The sequence below is a fragment of the Zingiber officinale genome, chromosome 2A, assembly GCF_018446385.1.
Source record: "Zingiber officinale cultivar Zhangliang chromosome 2A, Zo_v1.1, whole genome shotgun sequence".
In the NCBI taxonomy this organism is placed as follows: Eukaryota; Viridiplantae; Streptophyta; class Magnoliopsida; order Zingiberales; family Zingiberaceae; genus Zingiber; species Zingiber officinale.
The window spans coordinates 20,884,877-20,903,978 of NC_055988.1; the positions used below are offsets into that span (position 1 = coordinate 20,884,877).

General features: G+C 35.4%; 1 protein-coding gene across 1 annotated transcript in view; it reads left to right on the forward strand.

The window, feature by feature from the left end:
* Nucleotides 1-19,102, forward strand: part of LOC122040915 (DExH-box ATP-dependent RNA helicase DExH14-like) — a 77,625-nt gene that overhangs the window by 6,772 nt on the left and 51,751 nt on the right. The window contains exons 3-18 of the mRNA XM_042600406.1: nucleotides 2,205-2,373; nucleotides 3,056-3,512; nucleotides 3,645-3,710; nucleotides 4,431-4,535; nucleotides 4,611-4,913; nucleotides 9,412-9,528; nucleotides 9,637-9,696; nucleotides 9,861-9,932; nucleotides 10,005-10,121; nucleotides 10,201-10,362; nucleotides 13,046-13,111; nucleotides 13,207-13,359; nucleotides 13,439-13,522; nucleotides 16,180-16,254; nucleotides 16,328-16,459; nucleotides 16,528-16,593. Of these exons, the coding sequence (XP_042456340.1) occupies nucleotides 2,205-2,373; nucleotides 3,056-3,512; nucleotides 3,645-3,710; nucleotides 4,431-4,535; nucleotides 4,611-4,913; nucleotides 9,412-9,528; nucleotides 9,637-9,696; nucleotides 9,861-9,932; nucleotides 10,005-10,121; nucleotides 10,201-10,362; nucleotides 13,046-13,111; nucleotides 13,207-13,359; nucleotides 13,439-13,522; nucleotides 16,180-16,254; nucleotides 16,328-16,459; nucleotides 16,528-16,593 (2,204 nt within the window). The remainder of the gene's footprint in view (nucleotides 1-2,204; nucleotides 2,374-3,055; nucleotides 3,513-3,644; nucleotides 3,711-4,430; nucleotides 4,536-4,610; nucleotides 4,914-9,411; nucleotides 9,529-9,636; nucleotides 9,697-9,860; nucleotides 9,933-10,004; nucleotides 10,122-10,200; nucleotides 10,363-13,045; nucleotides 13,112-13,206; nucleotides 13,360-13,438; nucleotides 13,523-16,179; nucleotides 16,255-16,327; nucleotides 16,460-16,527; nucleotides 16,594-19,102) is intronic.

Sequence of the window (19,102 nt, forward strand, 5' to 3'; positions counted from 1 at the left end):
ATTTTTTATCTTGAATTATGTGATAGGTCTAGGAGGACAAGCACCTCGCTCCTTGCTAGACACATGCAAGATTGTTGGTACAATTGTGTCTCGAGTAGTCTAGTGTGACTTTGGATTTTGATGTTTGGATAAAGAGTTTAAGTTATGCCCTTGCCTTGTTATTTGACATGTATGTTTGAGTGTGCAAGGATTTGCAAGAACACATATGAAGCTTGGAGAGCTTGTGCTTGATGAGATCGAACGATGATATGGATAATGACTAGCAAGACCAAGGCGATACTCAGTGGCTTTGAAGTTTGCAACTGATTGGAGAAGGTTGAATGGGGCTATCGAGAGACCGTGGGACGAGAAGCACTAAAGTTGTGTTGGAGCAACTTTGGAGCATGACTTGGCACAAGATTGGCAACTTGATGACTCAAGGTCCTAAGGGATAAGAGAAGGTTGCACAAGTGATCGAGGGGCTGTAGGATGAGAAGCATTGAGGAGCAACAATGACAATAGCCATAGGAGGCAAACTACTTAGGTGGAGCGTAAAGGATGACATGTGGAGTAGCCAAGGGCTTTGCTGCATTTAAGAGATGAAAATTTGATGGGAACAACTTTAGGGCGAAGTCAAGTTGCAATGATAAGGCTTTATGGTGAATTATGAGAGTTGAGTGACCTGTACGAATGGGGTGAGGTTAACTTTCAACTTAGGAAACACTCTATCATTGGGATTATTGTAGTCTGGAATATAGTTGACTGGAACTAGAATTAATCGAATGGTGAATGAATTGACATATGGAATCATTCAGGAGACTAATAAACTCAAAACCCCCAAAGTCACTTTGGAGTTTATGGTTTGGTTCAGTCGATTGATGGCTGAGTTGATTGGTGGAAACATTCATTTGCCTGATAAACCCTGAATTCTCTTCTGGGTTTATGGTTCAACTCATGTGGAATACAGTCAACTGGTGGCTGAGTTGACTAGTGGATGAGTGGACTGATGAAAACATTCACTCGACTCATAAACCTAAAACTCCAAATCTTGTTCGTGGTTTGTGGTGGTTTGTTTTAATTGACTAATGTGGAATCTAATCCATTGATGATTGAGTTGATTGGGCAGTCGATTCAGGCCGAGGAGTTAGGAACAAAATGTTTCTATTCATGCTAAATTGATTGGGTAGACAATTGATGGTAGATCAATTGATTGATGCTGGGATCTAGTGGGTTCATGCTACAGATGGAAACTAGGAAGAGCCATTGATTAGAGGCTGCAGTGCAACAGTCAGATACTCTTCTGTATATAGTCAGATACCGTACTGTATATCAGGCTTTCAGTCCTCGATAGATCAGTGACAGACCAAGTGGAGTATGAAGAGGAGTTAAGGCTATAAAAGGGGAGCTCATCAGAGGCTTGAAGGTTGGAGATATAGAGTTGGTTAAACCCTATTAGAAGCCTTTTGTAATTCCTTGACCTTCATCTTCTATTTTTTTTAATTCTTGAGATTGTAAGAGGGTTCTCTACCTCCAATAGTTGACCGAGAAGGAGAAAGATAGTGACTTTCTTGGAGTAATATATCAACGGAACATTGGCTGTAGTTTAGGAGTGTTGGGGCCGCCAAACCATGTAAACACCTTGTATTAGCGAATGGTATGTGTTCACTTGTGTCAATGCTTTTATTTCACTCTTAATTGTTTGTGACCTTGCTAAGTAAATAGCAAGAGTAGTTTAGGATCACATTTTCAGGTTAGTTTGCTATTTAACCCCCTCTAGCATTTGGCCATCTATACTTCACGGCCCCTACAAGGATGTGGTGTTGAGGGAGAAGGGCAAAGGTTACTAGACATAGGATGTTTGATAATACGTTAGGAGGAAGTGTTTCCAAGTGGTTCTCCATCAGTTTCATTTGGAACTTTCTTGAACTTAGTGTTGTTTTTTAGTGCATCTTCATGTAAGAACAAAATGATGTTTCTGGGTGACTTGACTTTCCATCCTGTTTCCTGACTGAATCAATTATCAAGTATATAGACTGTGTTTCATGATTTATTTCTAGATAGTTTTGGTCTATTGTCTTTTCCCATCAGAATTTTTATGGCGACTAAACTGACAAAAGCTATTCAACTTTTCATTATTAGGCTTCATCTGTTTGAAGTTGTGTATCTTCGAGTTCATTCACTATCATTTTGTTTTTTTTGCAACACCTTTTCTATTCTTTATGCAGCTTCAGCTGAATTGCATCAAGCATATAGGCAATTTGTTGGTTCTGTTGTTGAGTTGGTAAATGGCGAGGTGTCCTCAGAGGAATTCCGGGAGGTGGCAAAGACTGCTTATGATCTTTTTGGTCACTTTCACATGGATAATGATTTGACCAAGAGTGTTACCCAGAAAAAGTAACTGTTTCTGATTCACTCATTATCTTACTTTTTCTTTTGTTGTCTCTGCTATTGCACATCTTGATGTTGTCTCTCCATAATTTATTGTTGATATTGGAACTTAATGAACTGGCTCTTTTCTTTCTTATCAACAGCCATTTTGCATAACTAGGAGAAATAATTAATCATGTTTATTTTGCATAGATCAAAACTGACAGTTAAAAGAATAGAGAAATGATGCAGGATTCATTTTTTTAGTTTAAAAAGGGCAGTCCGGTGCACGAAGCTCCCGCTATACGAGGTCCCGGGGAAGGATCTATTGTACGCAGCCTTACCTTATTTTTTTGCAAGAGGCTGTTTCCAGGATTCGAAGATCTTTTGGTTACAAAGCAACAACTTTACCGTTGCATCAAGGCTCCCTTTCAATCCATTTTTTTAGTTTCCAACTTGATAAACCGGAAATACAGACAACAAAACTATTATGAACTCAACCCTTAATTTTTTTTTTTTGCCTGAAATATCAAATTCCTACAACTAATTTACAATAGTTATTTTGATGCACTGAGATATTAATATTCAGATGTGTAAAATCCAATAGTTCATTAGCCTGTGCATTCATTAATGCATACCTGAAAATCCATTAGTTTTATATCTACTGCACCAACTGGTGGATATTTTCTGAAAGACTCTTGTTCTTCAGGATTGAATTGCAACGACTTATTGGTTACAATATTGAAGATGCAATCCTACAGAAAATGGCTTCTCTAGCTCAGAGGCTATATGTTCTTCAGCATTCACCCAATAATGCTCTAGTTGCCCAGGAAATTGGAGCAGATGGATGTGGTGACAGTACCATTGAATTTGGTTCTGATCTTAGTTTCCAGGTTCCTTCTCGCTTTGTTTTGGATGTGCCATCGGAAAATGTTACAACTTTGTCAAGCGATTTTCTGCCAACCTCTGCATTTGATGACAATCATTACAGTCACACACACTTTGCTAATCATGATTCAACTACTGACCAAAGAACTGGTAGCTTAAAATGGCTAAAAGATGCTTGTGATATGATAGTGCAACATGATGGTGCATCACAGATATCTGGAGATGAGCTTGCAATGGCTTTGTGCCGTGTGCTCCTGTCTAATAAAGCTGGCGATGAGGTGCCTTTTGTCTTGTGTTTTTTACCTCAATTACTCAATTGAACATGTGTACATATTAGTCTGTGCTGATATACAATATCTTTCATGCACTTTGTATATTGTCTTTGACATCTTTGAACTTTCTTTTTTAAGATAGCTGGTGATTTGCTGGACCTTGTTGGTGATGGTTCCTTTGAAACAGTTCAGGATCTATTATTGGTAAGAGCTATAAACAACCTTGTTCCTGTATATTTAATACTGCATCCTTCTGATCATTACTGGTCCCTCTTGATTTGATTAGCTGATTCTATATTCCACGATTTTTGGAATTGACTCTTAAGTAATTATATCATAAACAATTGATAGTGTCAGACCCTTTTCATTACATTGTGAGAATAGTTTCTTTCTTTGTATAATAACTAGGTAGCTTCTATGAGCCATATATTGAGTTTCACATATAACTTCTCCTCATGGCAGTTTGGGAATCATGAGCTTACTATGGTCTTAGAAAGTGAAAAAAAAATCCAAGTTACTGGTTGTGTCTTGTTTTCTTGTATCTTATGTTACAGGATCTATGTGTAACCTACACATATAATGCCATTATTCTTTTCCATTACTTGGTGGGCTTATAAGTGTATGATATAAGGAGAATCCTCTATTGATATTACACTTTTCAAAGCACTTGTTACAATCTTTGGGTTCTATTTCTCTTGATTTTTGGACATGGTATGAGTCTAGAACAGTAGCTTTGACTGTGCCTCTGAAGTCATTGTTTGGGGTTTCAAACTTGTCTATACAACACACTTCTTCTCTTTGGCTTCTTGTAGCTGAGAAACAGTTTGTTGCTGCTGTTATAACTTTCTTTTGGCATGTATCTTTTGCAGCATCCAAATGTTGTTATCTTCTGCTGTCCTTGATAAGTTTGCTCTCGTTTTGTAGCATCGCAAAGAGCTTGTGAATGCAATTCAACATGGGTTGTTTATATTAAAGTCTGAGAAGATATCCTCAAACAATCAACCTAAAATGCCTAGTTATGGCACCCAGGTAACCTGATGCAGCAATAGTTTTTCTTCATTCGATTTCCCTCATTTCATCAATAATTTTGAAATTTCCTTCCAGGTTATTGTACAAACTGAATCAGAAAGACAAATGGATAAACTTCGGCGTAAGGAGGAAAAACGTAATAAACGGTTGGGAGAATATGGAAACACACTAGATTTTCCGGTTGAAAGCTTTTATTCTCTTCTTTTGGCAAGTCAGAAGAAACAACCTTTAGATGATTTAATTGGAATTGGCCATGGGCTTAATTCTGTTTTGATCAGTGCTCTTCCTGAAGGAACTATAAGATTGCATAATAGCGGTTATGAAGAAGTTAGAATTCCACCCACTCCAACTGCTGCTATGAAACCGCATGAAAAACTGGTATTTTTCTCCTTAGTGGTGGAGCTCTTTATTTGTTTAGATGTTTGCCAAAGCCTACTGTTGCTTAGTGAGTGATCAAGGAATTGACATCAATAACATGTTCATGGTTTAAAATCTCGTGCCGTACCGAACGGCATGGGCGAAACATCTCGTTCCGCTAATCGATCGGCACAGTGGCAACACCGGCACACCCCGCGGCCGTGCATGGCTGCATTTTTTTTTTTCAAATTTTTTAATTGTTAATTTTTTATGATTAATTTTTTCTTCTTCTTCCCTATATTTTAATTTATTATTTTATTTCTTTTATCCTTAAACACATGAAAAAAATTCCTTTTTAATTTTTTTATTCCTTTTCTCCTTCAATACATAGGAAAAATTTTTCTCCTAAATTAAATTCAATTTAATTTAAACCTACTTGATCTTGATCATTATGTTTAGACTTTAGTTAATCCTAAATTCATTTTTACTCAATTATAATTTTTAAAATATTAGTTTAACTTAATAATACGTATTTATAATAATCAAATATAATAATAATATTTTTTAAATAATATATTTTATATTTAAAAAAGTATCGAAATCATATAAGCATGACACGATACTATTCCGAAATCGTATTGTTCCGGTCATAAATCGAAACTTTGATATGGTTCAACATTTTAAACCATGAACATGCTATGTTAAAGCATCCCATTGGAACATAAAAATGCTAAATAGGAAAATGTGAAGACATGAATAAATAACTCATAAATCATCTCGATCTGATTTGTTGGGACCCATATAAATGAAACTTAGGGGTGAGTTTGTAATATTTCATATTTTATCAATGACATCTCTATAGTTGATCAACCTATTTTGATAGCTAATTCGTTCTCTAGATTGTTGCACAGGGGCCGAGAAGGCAGATAGAAGTGGAGTAGTGGCCTATTTGAGAACTAAAATGGGCTCTTCTTTTGATGCCATATTTGGACATATTACTGATATTTGTTGTGCTGTTCATGGATTCTCGTAAGTCACCAACTTTATATTACACATACCATTCAATTTAACATCACACCACCACTAGGACTTCTCTGTTAGGGTCATTAGACTCCATCACATCCATTGATGAGGACTCTCAACTTCTTTAGCTTCAAGCGATCACCAATGGATTATTCTAGCCTGTTACCTCCCTTATTTATGTAAGTTCCAATTCTGCTTGCGTAACTCACACTTTTAGATTATCACCTTTGATCTTAGATCTGTGGGCCTCCGAGCACATTTCTGATTAAACATCTTTCTTTTACGTACCTAAGTTTCATTTGAGCTTACTATGTAGTAGTAGCTCACTACATCTTCCTTTATCATATTTGACTCCACTTCTGTGTTATTCACGATTTGTGAATGGGATAGGTGATTCTTTTCAGACATGAGTCTTGTGGACTTTCTAAGTTGGATGTACCTATAACATCCTTGACATTTTTGGCTACACCCTCTTCAAATCTATAGCTTTAATATTTGAAGATTATGGTTCTTCAAACTCTTGAATGTGAGTCCTGTACCTTAGGCAAACATGTTACTTCCTTTTCTAACAGGATTCATAACATGCATGTACACCCTTTTGATCCATTTTGATGTCTATGGTCCTATTCGTGGCTACTCTATTTTTTGGTTTTAAATACTTTGTAACCTTTATCGATGACTATTCTAGAATAACATGGTGTATTTTGATGAGAGAGCATTCAAAGTTCTTTGTTTTTTGTTATCATTATTATTTGTTCCCTCAATCACATTCCATTCTTCACACTTTATGTTCAGATTCCCTTTTCTATCCTCTCAAGATGCTATATACTTTGTTTCACTATGGGTGCTCGGTTGTACTTGTTTGATCCATCTCGTATCCCCTAGGCGGGATAAATAATCTCTTGGGATGTATTTTTATTGGTTACTCTCGTCTACAGAAGGGTTATCAATGTCACTGTCATTTATCACGCCCCACCTTTATTTCGGTATATATAAACTTCTTTGAGGACTCCCTTCTTGTCTTCCCTTTTCCCTTCATTAGAAATTTAGAATCAATCTGGGAGCTTCCCTCTGTTCGTACACCACTATCGGTTCACCCATCATTGTGATTGATCCTTCACCTCCTTCAACTCCACGTACATCACTTCTCCTTGCACCTCCTCCAGCTACCCTCCTTTAAATGGGTATAAACACACACAATAATGTGATGATGCTCTGGTGACTCCTCTCAACTCTGTCGTGCCCTAGTCACCTCCTGCCTTTGTCTTGGTCCCATTGCCTTCTATGGCACGCCTTCTCTCTCAATTTATATCTATGCTTCATTTATCACCAAAATAATTTACTTTTTTGTTTTCCTTATCCTCACAACTTGTTCTTAGAAATATCTCAGATGCCCTCTCAAATCTTGGATGCATGTAGGCTATGCAGGATGAGATGGATGCACTTCACTCTAACATACTTGGGAAATTGTCACTCTTCCTCAAGGAGAATCTACCATGGGGGTGCAAATGAATGTTAATAGTTAGTTGATCCTAATGACATCATCGACTACCTCAAGGCTTGTTTGGTGGAAAATTGACGACTATCTAAACACCTTTTCTCTAGTGATAAAAATTATTTTGGTTTGGATATTTGATATTAAAAATGCTTTTCTTCATGGAGATCTATTATAGGAACTTATATGGAGTAATTTCATGAGTTTGTTGCTAGGAAAAGAGTGTGCAAGTTGAAATCATGATATGACTTAAAACAATTACCATGAGCTTGTTTGGGTCTTCTTTAGTATGATATGACCAAGAGTCCGACATGTTATTTGATGTTTTATATATTTTTTGGTTCAAGGGATATATGGTTACTCAACAATACAAGTGTTAAAAAAATATTTATGTTGATCATAAATGGCATACATATATGTCTATGAGAAACACATTAATCAATCAAAACAAGGTTAGAAGTAAACAAGTTACAGATAAAGACATTGCAAAAAATACATAATGTAGCATTGTAGTTAACAAATAAATTATACTGAATTGAAACAAGTCCTGAGTAAATATGCATACAATTCATAAATCACATCACAAGAAAACAATTAATGTGACAATGTAGTATGCATTTAATGTTTTTAACTACAACAAAACAAATACTTAAATTAACAATTATGCTTCCATAACAAAAAGTCTTGATCTGCATATTCTGTCTAATTTGATCTCCTATCTCACATTTGAAATGAACCATACATCATATATGTGATGTGGTCCCCTTTATGAATCGTCTATATGTAGAAATGTAGATGGATAACCATGAGAATTGGGCAATTTGATACGGGAGTTACTGATGTGAATTTAGTTTTTATCAGCAGCATCCAACATTAGAAACTTATTATCACTTGATTATCCAATTTGTCTGATCATAGAGTTCGATACGACAGTCAGATCAACCCCGCGCATAGTGAGCTTTAGCCTAGCTTCATGATAATCAAACATTTGGAAAGAGATATTGTGATGACTATAACATTCACTTAGGAATTTTTATTTTACTAACATGGATACTTGAGTTGCATTGGCATAGCTTTTGTTTGATTATTTTCTCCTTTTTTACTCTCTGAGTTTGTCTTACTACAAAGTTTCATTGTATATTTTTTTATAATGATAATTTGAATGAATAATTAGCTTATTCTCTGTTTTGAAGAAGAATTTTTTGGTGTTTCTTGAGCAAGGTGGATTTCTTTTCTCTCTTGAAGGTGGATTCCTCCATAGCTATTCCTTTTTTTCTCTTCTTTGAAGATTCCTTATAAGAAAGAACAAACTTTCCCTTGATACCGTCGTTCTATCTAGTATGTGCCAACTACCTTCCTAATAGTCAAGTTCTTCCTCCATCCAATGTCAATCTGGTATCTGAGCATAGTTTGGAATAGTTAGGTGTGACTGATTTCACATAACTTATGATTTCCTATTTGTTTCTCATGGATAAGGTTTGACTTAACAGCATCATTTCGTAGTTTCGTTTTCAATATATTTGACCTATCCCATACCAGCAGAATTACTAATATGATAATATATGCCTTCTTTTTATCCATCACAGAAGAAAATGGACTAACTGCTTTCTTTTTTATTCAAGTTATTCTAATGCAACACGAACATGGCCTGTGTCTTAGTTGGCAATCTCATGAGATTCAACGCAAAGGAATCATTCCAAGGCAATATTGTCTTTGGTCTGTATGCGTTAATCAGCTACCTAACAATAGAATGTACCAAGTCTCTAAATATAAATCTGTTATTAATTGAAGGAATGAAACAATAGGAAGGGATGCTTATTGTAAACCAGTTTTTCTTCAACATGAACTTCATTTTTTTGGTTTGTAATTTGCATGCTATCTGGAAAGCTTGTCCAAACTGATATACATTCTCCATTACTAACAAGGTATATGGACAATTTATTGTTCATCTTTGACTATCTTATTTTAACTAACAGCGACCATGACCTTCTTATGCTTCAGATTGAAATCAAAGAACTGGATGATTTTGCGCAAGCTGCTTTCCAGGGTTACAAATCCCTGAATCGCATCCAGAGCCATATTTATCAAACAACTTATAATACCAATGAAAATATTCTGGTTATCAGCGTTTCCTCTTGTTCTACTGTACTCCTTTATGTAAATTTCATAATTTTTTTGTTTGGAAGAACAAATGAGTGTAAAAGAATTTTTTTCTCCTGTTGACAGGTTTGTGCGCCTACTGGTGCTGGAAAGACGAATATTGCTATGATATCTATTCTTCACGAGGTTATTTTCAGTAGAATCTGTCTGATAATGGTCTTTTTTAGACTAGGCTAGACTTTTTATGAAGGGAAAAATTATTAACAATTGCTACATTCTTTCGTCTTTATCATAAATGTTCTTTTTCCCCAGAATATTTCTTCCTTTAGTAATACTAACTTTTCTTGTAGATCAAACAACACTTCAGGGATGGTTTTTTACACAAAGATGAGTTCAAGATAGTATATGTTGCTCCAATGAAGGTATTCTTCCCTTACAGGCAAGCTAGATCTTTCTTCACATCTCAGCCTGTTCTTACAAACGTGTTCTAATAGGCTTTGGCTGCTGAGGTGACAACCACATTCAGTCGCAGGTTATCCCCATTGAATCTGGCTGTAAGGGAACTTACAGGTGACATGCAATTGTCAAAAAATGAGCTCGAGGAGACCCAGGTAACTCTTTTTGGTGACTCTTCTTTTTGATACATGAAGGTCTTGTATGGGTACAGTATCTAACATGGCATCATATTAGATGATAGTGACTACACCTGAAAAATGGGACGTGATTACACGCAAAAGCAGTGACATGTCATTGTCAATGCTGGTAAAACTCTTAATCATTGATGAAGTGCATCTGCTTAATGATGATAGAGGTCCAGTAATAGAAGCTCTAGTTGCCCGAACACTTCGACAGGTAAGTTTTTGGTGATGTACAAACTGTTTATTAGTTGACCATTTTAATGCATTTTCTACATATTTGAAAAATAACATATCATAATAAATTGCTTTAACAATGGGGTTTTACTTCATCTAGGATGTGAGTCTGTCTATTCTATAAGGATTAAATGCTAATAAACCAGTTCATAATTGTTCTGTCTACCAGTGGATTGTTCTATTTTGCCGTATCTCATTTGTTTCATGTTATATGCACTATTTGAAACTATTTACCGTGCCGGATGTCACAGTCAAAATTAATTGTTTCAGTAAATTATCAAAACTCTATATTATCTTGTGTTATGTCAAGTATGTTGATGAGCTTTGTATCATATGGACATTAAAGATTCTCTCAACATACTACAAAACATGTCAAGATGAATTGAAATAATGTTTGTTATATTTTGGTAACTTGTGCCCCCTATAATACAATGTTAAAATTTGTATCATTTTAGATGAGAAACAAAGTTTGAACTTAGGTATAGTTGTGCTCTCTTATTTATTTATTTTTATTTCCTTCCTCCTACCCTTCCAATTCTCCATTGACACCATACGTCAAAACATTGACATGGTACCTAATCATCATCGTTTTAGTCAAAGTCTAAAACTCCATCATGGTTTGAAATTTTAAAGTGTACTTGGATACTTATCCATAGACAATGTACTTGTTTGAGTAGGTGCAAACATGTTTAAAATAACCATTCTGTACCAATCGACTAGGGAAAACTTATCGCTTTGCTCCAATCAGCATGTAGAATGAATCAAGACTCATGCTTTAAAATGTAGGCATGAGGCTTCTTTTGAGAAAATCTTCAGCTCCGACAATATGAGGCTCCATGCTAGGTGAGCTTCCATGACTCCTAAGTGCTTTGGCTTCTCGCGAGGCTAGCTTGTGCGACTCTGTAGTGCTGACATTACCAGAAGCAAGCTTCTGCAATGGACAACAATATGTTTGGTATTGCAAGGCGAGAATTAAGCCTTCCTCCCCTCTCCTTCTCTTCTATAGTCAAGATTTAGCTACAATCTCTTCATTATCATCTTCATCTTATATTTCTACAACAGTTAGGCTCAAACAAGAATCGATGACAGACTCAATAATGCTGACACAAAACTGGTATATCTCATTCCAATTAGGGGTTTATACCATGGTTTAAAATCTCGTACTGTGCCCGGGTGAAATAGTTGAAACGTATTGTTCCGATAAATTACCAAAATTCGATGCACTTGGCACAAATAATATCTCCTTCCTCTTTCGACCTCTAGTCCATCTCTAGTACCATGCATCAAAATAGGGGTACAATACCAAAGCCATATCATTCACCGAAATTCCAACATAGCTTGAGATTTTGAACCTTATTTTTACATTCCTGCCAACCCCTTCGTTCGAAGGAAACATGGCATTAATATTTCCCTTTTTTGTATTGTTTAGTTCAACATGTTATATAGTGATATTGTGTTTATCCTGATATTTCCTTACGAGTACTCAAAAGCTTGAGACAGGACATGTAGGTCGTAGAAATCTGTAGATAGAGTTACACACAATTGTTTGGCCTATGGTGAGATGGATTTGGAGGTCAGTGTCTAGAGGTTCAAATCTGTATAATAATATTGTTGGGTGAGGTTTAACCTTTTTGCTCATATCCTCTATTGTGTATAACATCCAAAATCTAATGCTAGTGAAAGGAGACTATAATATCTAAACTCCTGCTACTTCAGTCAATAAACTCAGTATCTTCTGTTTTGCATTTTTGAACTCGATATGAACGTCTAATTCTATTGTCTGTCTTACAAACACATGCTGTTTTGATTTTTCATTCTGTTCATTAAGAATTCTGGTGACTTAAAGTGCACATTATGACCCACTTATCTTTGAATTAATTGCTTATTGTATTCGTAGCTTGTTTGTTTTCATTGGTAGATTTGGTGTGTTTGTTTATGAAAATAGTTTCACAATTTTTTATCTTGAATATTCATTTTTTAGCAAATAAGATTTTTTTTTTTAAATTGAAAGAAAATTTGATATCATTTTCTACATAACTTTTTTTTTTCTATACATAGGATGCTTGATGTTCCCCCAAGGCAAGTAAAAATTTTATTCACAAAAAAATGGAAAATGAACAATTTTTAAGAACATAATATAATTTTGGTTTTCATAAACCATGTGGAAATTACCGAAACTTTTATCTTATGTCCTTGTGTTAATCTTGTTGATGAGGATTGTGTTATATTGACATTTGACATACCTCGACATACCACCAATGCGTCTAGATAAATTAAAATAGTGTTTGTTATTTATTTTAACTTGTATCTGTACAATATAATGCCAAAAATTTTCAAATGGGACACCAAGTAGAGCTATAATTGTGTGTTTTTTTTCTTCATCTCCATCTTCCTTCCCCTCCATTCTCCACCAGCATTATATTAAAATACTGGCATGGTACTAGAAATAGTACAGTTCAAAATCTTGAATGAAACTATTGCCACCTTAATTATCTGATGGTAACTCATATAACTTGTTTCTTCAATGGTAGTTGGCATGCTTAAATAATTGATATTGTGCAATATTATTATTCTTTGCATCTCAGTTATGCAACATCTATGTTTGAATTGTATTAGGTATCTCAATTCAATTATCACTGTTAAACATTTACTACTTTTGACAGGTTGAGTCAACACAATCAATGATAAGAATTGTGGGATTATCTGCCACCTTACCAAATTACTTAGAGGTACTTTTGCAATATCACCATATGGATGGTTGAATCCTCAACTTATATATCTTTTCTCTTGTTTCTTATATAACATCTTGATGTACAATTACTAGGTCGGACAATTTTTGCACGTTAATCCAGACAATGGACTGTTCTTTTTTGATTCAAGCTATCGTCCAGTTCCCCTAGCTCAACAATACATTGGGATCACTGAGAAAGATTTCTATAAAAAGAATGCTTTATTTAACTCAATTTGTTATGAAAAGGTTTTACTTGGACTTTTATAATGATAATTAACTTTACTAATAATGTTATCATGGCATTCACTGTGGTTATTCGTAGCAGGTATTGGATTCAATAAAGCAAGGTCATCAAGCAATGGTATTTGTCCATTCACGTAAAGACACTGGGAAAACTGCAAGAACTTTGGTAATCATCTTTATATTATTGTTTTTGTTTAAAAAACATTTTCAATTTGTAATACTTGTCCTAGAATATCTTATTTATTGTTGTGTGTGATCAGCAGGTTTAGTATATCATTGTAGAAAAATGTAAGAGATTTTAAATGTGATTAAAGAATAAAAAGGGATATTATAAATTTTACTAACCAAATGTTTGCTCAAAAAGAGTATTTTGACACATTTCGGTTTCTCATTTTTCCAATGATGTTGATGTAGGACTTGCACTTGGAAAGATAAGAATATTTTTTTCAGTGTTTTCTAGTCATGAATTGAATGGTCGACATAATCCGTCTATTTGTTGCCCACATCAACTTTTCATAATCGTACATAAATTGGCTCAATGACATCTATATTTTTTGATCTTTCAAAAATCAGCTCAAGGGATTTGCCTTCTTAACATCCCTCCCATCCATCTCATATGCTTTTTCTCATTTTTTTTCATAAAAATGAGGTGGTAGGATGTGTACTAGATTGACAAGGAATATATATATAAAAGGTTTTAAATCTTGAGTTGAGCCAAAGTTTCACTCCTAGGTTGCATGAGACATGCTGCTCATGTCGAATCTCGAAGGTGTGCCCAAACTGAATTCTAGAAGACGAGATGAGCGAAGGAGGAATACATGCAGAGCACTCATTTTCAAACACCAATAGGAGGAAGATCTAGGGGTTGTTTCAGGTGGAAACAAAGTCGACGAGGGTAGTGGGAATGGTCATGTGCCTCTTGAGAGCTTACAGAATGGTTGTTGAGTGGTCACCTACATCTTGGAAACTTACGACAGTTACTGGAAGTCTCAAGAACTCATGATTTCTTTGCTAACATTGAACAAAATCACTGTGGACCTCAAGCTAAACTATTGTTGCTGGAAGGCTCGCAAAAGCATTGTTGCAGTGTAGAAGCTTTGTTGTTATCTCAAGAGTCTTGCAAAGAAGTCACCACATTTCAAGGTGTTGCTTGGTAGGGTTTTGTTGGCTCAAGCTTGCCTTGCATTCTGCAGGTTGACCAGTGGAACAAGAAGTTTCACTTGTGTAGGAATAAAATTTAAATCCTTATATAATAAAGTGGTTGGTTGGCATAATACATGCAATGTTTGTTGCATATGTCATTTTTGCATAACACTATATTAATTGATTTTTTTGATAATTGACAGCTATAGTCTCTACTATCCTCCCGAACATAACTTGAAAGGATTTTCTAACTTCCCTCCGTCCATCATTATGCAAATTTAGTCTAAAAATTAGTCGTCTTTTTGTTTGTCTATTTTCATTGGAATAACTCTAATGAGATGAATCGTGAATCTTTGGGTATGTTTGGTGCTCTCACCTTCATCTTGTTGGTTTTGACACTTTCTTTGTATTGTTGTAGCTAATGTTAGTTATTATTATTGGCACAATGAGATATGCCTTACAATTTGTCCAAAGCATGTGCAATAATCCTTAGACTAATTACTCAACATCTCTCTTGCACTTGACCACTGCCATCCTAGTTTTGTCTCCCATGTAGAATTTTGGGCTAAGAACAAAGGCTATTGGCTTGAACAAGGCAATTATTAATGACTTAAGCTTAAGTAATTGGGCTATTGATTATGATAAAGTTCATGTCAATTCCAGCGGTTGAAGTGCTGAGCTGTGCCAATCAACACAAGTAGAATTTACCATTCCACTCACAGACTCGCACGTGAAATGGTTTCAAACTAGAGCTTTGCGTGGCAGAAATTGCTTCAACACTAGATTGGCATAACTTAAAAAAAGCAAAGAGAGACTAGAGATAAGGGAGATTGAGGGAGAGGAGAGAAGGAAGGAGAGGAGAGAAGAAACTAAAGACGAATTTTTACTATGGAGAGAGGGAGACAGGTAGTTGGCGGCACTGTTTGAGATTTTAAACTTCTCATATTAAATTATCTCCCTCTTTGATTTTTAATCAAAAGGGCGCTCCACCCCACTAGCAACCCATGTATAATTACCCAATTGCCCTCTAGTTTTCTACATTATTATTTCCGCCTACTCAGTTCCATCAGCTAGTTGTATTAACAAGACAAGTCTGTCTTGTAGCAACTATGTAGCTGCTACAATGCTGTAGCAGCTATAGTAGCTACAGTTCATAATTGCTACAACGTGAATGCTGTTGAACTAGACAAGTCTGTGTTGTAATGTTACAATATTGTAGTAGCTACGAATCCGTAGTTGCTGCCATATAAATGTTGTTGAATAAGACAAGTTTGTGTTGTAGCAGCTATAAAATCATAACTACTACAATGTGAATGTTGTTGAACATGTCAAATCTTGACACTGTATTTAATGTATGTGGCAGGAGATAATTATACTGAACACTGTATTTGAGGGCAATGGGCAATCTTGTCATTTTACATTGGGGGTGGTGGGGTGGGGCACCCTTTTGATTAAAAATAAAAAAGGGGTGCCCCTTTGATGATTCTGAAAAAATTGAGTGCCCCTTATGATTTTTTTTCTTTTCCTTTTCTAACAAACTCTATAAGGAACTCTTGAGAAGAATATTGTTATTGTGCAAAAAAGAAGAATATTTTTTTGGAGGACTTAATTGTTTAAACCTGTAATGACTTGGTGATGTCCCCTTGGTATATTTCTTTTTGACCATGCTGTGTAATGCAGAATGAGTTAGCACTAAATTCTGGTGACCTGGAGTTATTTGGGAACGATACACATCCTCAATTTGCTTTGATCAAGGTAAAATTTCATATATATACATAGATTAATTTATAGTTTTGCTCTGATTATTGATTGGAATTTCTTGCATTAGAAAGAGGTTAGTAAATCCAGAAACCGGGAACTTGTTGAGTTATTTGAATCTGGTTTCGGCATTCACCATGCTGGAATGCTTCGTTCTGATAGAGCTCTCACAGAACGTCTATTTTCTGATGGATTACTTAAAGTAAGTACAGCTCACAGTTATAGTCTTTGGTTAAAATTGAACTATGCACGCTAACTTTTGTGCTTCAGGTCCTTGTGTGTACTGCAACTTTGGCATGGGGAGTGAATTTACCAGCACATACAGTTATCATCAAGGTTAGTGGCTATCAGATTATCATGTTTTTGGAAATGAAAGCTTCCAAACAATCATATGGTTTGCCTTAAGTAAATGGAAGTGAACACTTGAGTAAAAATATAAATTGAACTGATCTACCATGCACAAGTCTATGTTTCTCCGCTTATACATACTGAAGAACTTGTCAAATAAATTTTTATACTTGGTTTTCCTTTTGCCTACTTGTTAAAGAAAATGGAATAGCAGAGAGCAGGTTGGAGATCTATTCCAGATATAGGTGGATTTGCTTGTTACTTGGAAGAACTCAAAATTATTCTGTCAATCCTCATAATTTTTTTTTTAATTTTACCTTCAGTCTTTAGCTTTTACCGATTATGTAACTCGAACTCAGGTACAAATTGTCAACATGGAAATGAATCTGAATCTCAAATATCTGATTGTTTTTCCCAATACGGGGACACGAAGGCTTAGTAGAAAAGCATCCAAATTTTATACAGATTAGGGACATACAAAGAAAGGAATTAATACAAGAAGGGGCTTTTGGAATGACAATAAATCTTTTTTCCAGCATTTGCAAGCTAAACCCATTTGCTCATTTCCCTTGTAGATTGTTTCTTTTTTGTAGATTATGGAGTGAGCTTTTATTGGCCCCTTAATTCATTAAAGCATTTTTTTTTTTTTTGCTTCAACTTTTTTTTTCATCTCTTCCTCTCAATCTTAAAATTATAACTTCCTCTTTTGGCATCTGGTCTTCCTCTTCTCCACAACATCACATTGTCTTTATGTTGTGACCTCACTGCTTCTTGCTTGTCAAGACAGAGCAGTGTTGGGCTGCTTCTTTGTTGCACAATAGAAAGGTAAGTCTCATCCTCCAGTTCTTCCTCTTTTCTTCCCCTCTGTTTCCTCTTCTTCCCTTCTAGCTCCTCAATCTCTGTTTTTTCCCTTGCTCTTCCTGTCCTTTTTCTCCTCCTCCTGCTCGTTCCTTTCTTCCTACTACATCGAGGTTGTTTTCCTCTTCTGCTTCATTTTTTCCACTGCACCATTTCTATTTCAGGAAATAGATGAGTTTGGTTTGTCGGGCTCATTTGTCATACTCATTCATGTTGTATTGCCACATTTATGAGAAGGGAAAATGTCAAGTCTGAGTAATTTTTGATATTATTGTGTATAGTTCTTGTGCACAAACATATTTCTCTTTAATGTTCTACCAAATTTTAGGTAGCTCTATCTAAACAAAAAGTCATTTTACTCTTCTTTTTATATATATATATATAAAAGGGCAGCTCGGTGCACGAAGCTCCCGCCATGCGGGGTCCCCGGGAAGGATTCATTGTATGCAGCCTTACCCTGTTTTTTGCAAGAGGCTGTTTCCAGGATTCGAACTCGTGACCTTTTGGTCACATGGCAACAATTTTACCGTTGCGCCAAGGCGCCCCTTCATATATATATATATATATATATTTATTTATTTATTTATTTTGTTAATGGATAAATTATTGGGCAAATTCCCAAGTAGTGGTTTATTTTTCATTACTACCTCGCCAAGGTATTCTTTGCAAAAAATGCCAAATAAGCCCCTTTTTTTTCCAAATTTGAAAATATCCTTGTCTGCAATAGAAAATTCATTGAGAGGACAGCTAGTTGAAATGCCATTCAAAATGTTTACTGGATAACATTCTTGATTCTAGTTGGTATATTGGCCATTTAGATATATCTGCCAATATATATAAAAAAAGACAAACTAAGGCAATCTTAGTCACATCATAGAATGTAACTATAGACTCAACTCTCTGTCTTTGTATATCCTTTTGGCACTAATTATGCTTCAAGTCTGTCAATGGAGCCGTTAGGGGAAGCTTTGATAGTAAACACTTATTTGCAACCATTAAGAGTCTTATATTATAATCTCATTCATTAGAGTCCATTTCACCTTTGATCAGATAGAAACCTCTGAGATATTTTGGGGAACACTGGTAGAATCCAATATGCCAAACAAAGTAGAATACAATGGAGTTAGGAAACATAAGAGATGTAATGAGAAAGTTAAGAGGTTCCACTTATAAGTACCTTTCTTTATAACAATAGGAAGGATAAGGTCCACTATTGGATCTGAGACCACAGAAAGTTCTGATAGGGAAAAATTTTGTGAAGCTACTGCAATTGGTTCATAACTTGGACATTTGATGCATGCCTTTAGTGATTGAGACTTTGAGGAGGACAATGAAGTAGACGTGGAAGTACCTCAGGAGAAAAAAATAGATTTGAAGGACATCACATACATCAACAAAGACTCAATGTAACTCAAGAGATAGCAATACTAGTCCTTTAACTAGAATATTTGAAAGACACTTGACAAATTTAGAGAACACATATCATTCCCTGATGGCAAGAAACAAATGAAAGTGTAAACCCAAATAGATGTTGTTTAAGGCTATATAGTTCAACATGAGGAAAGATAATAGAGAATGGATCTGACCATGAAGAATGAAAAAAGCATGCAACTGATAAGTAAGATGATTTGTGAGAATC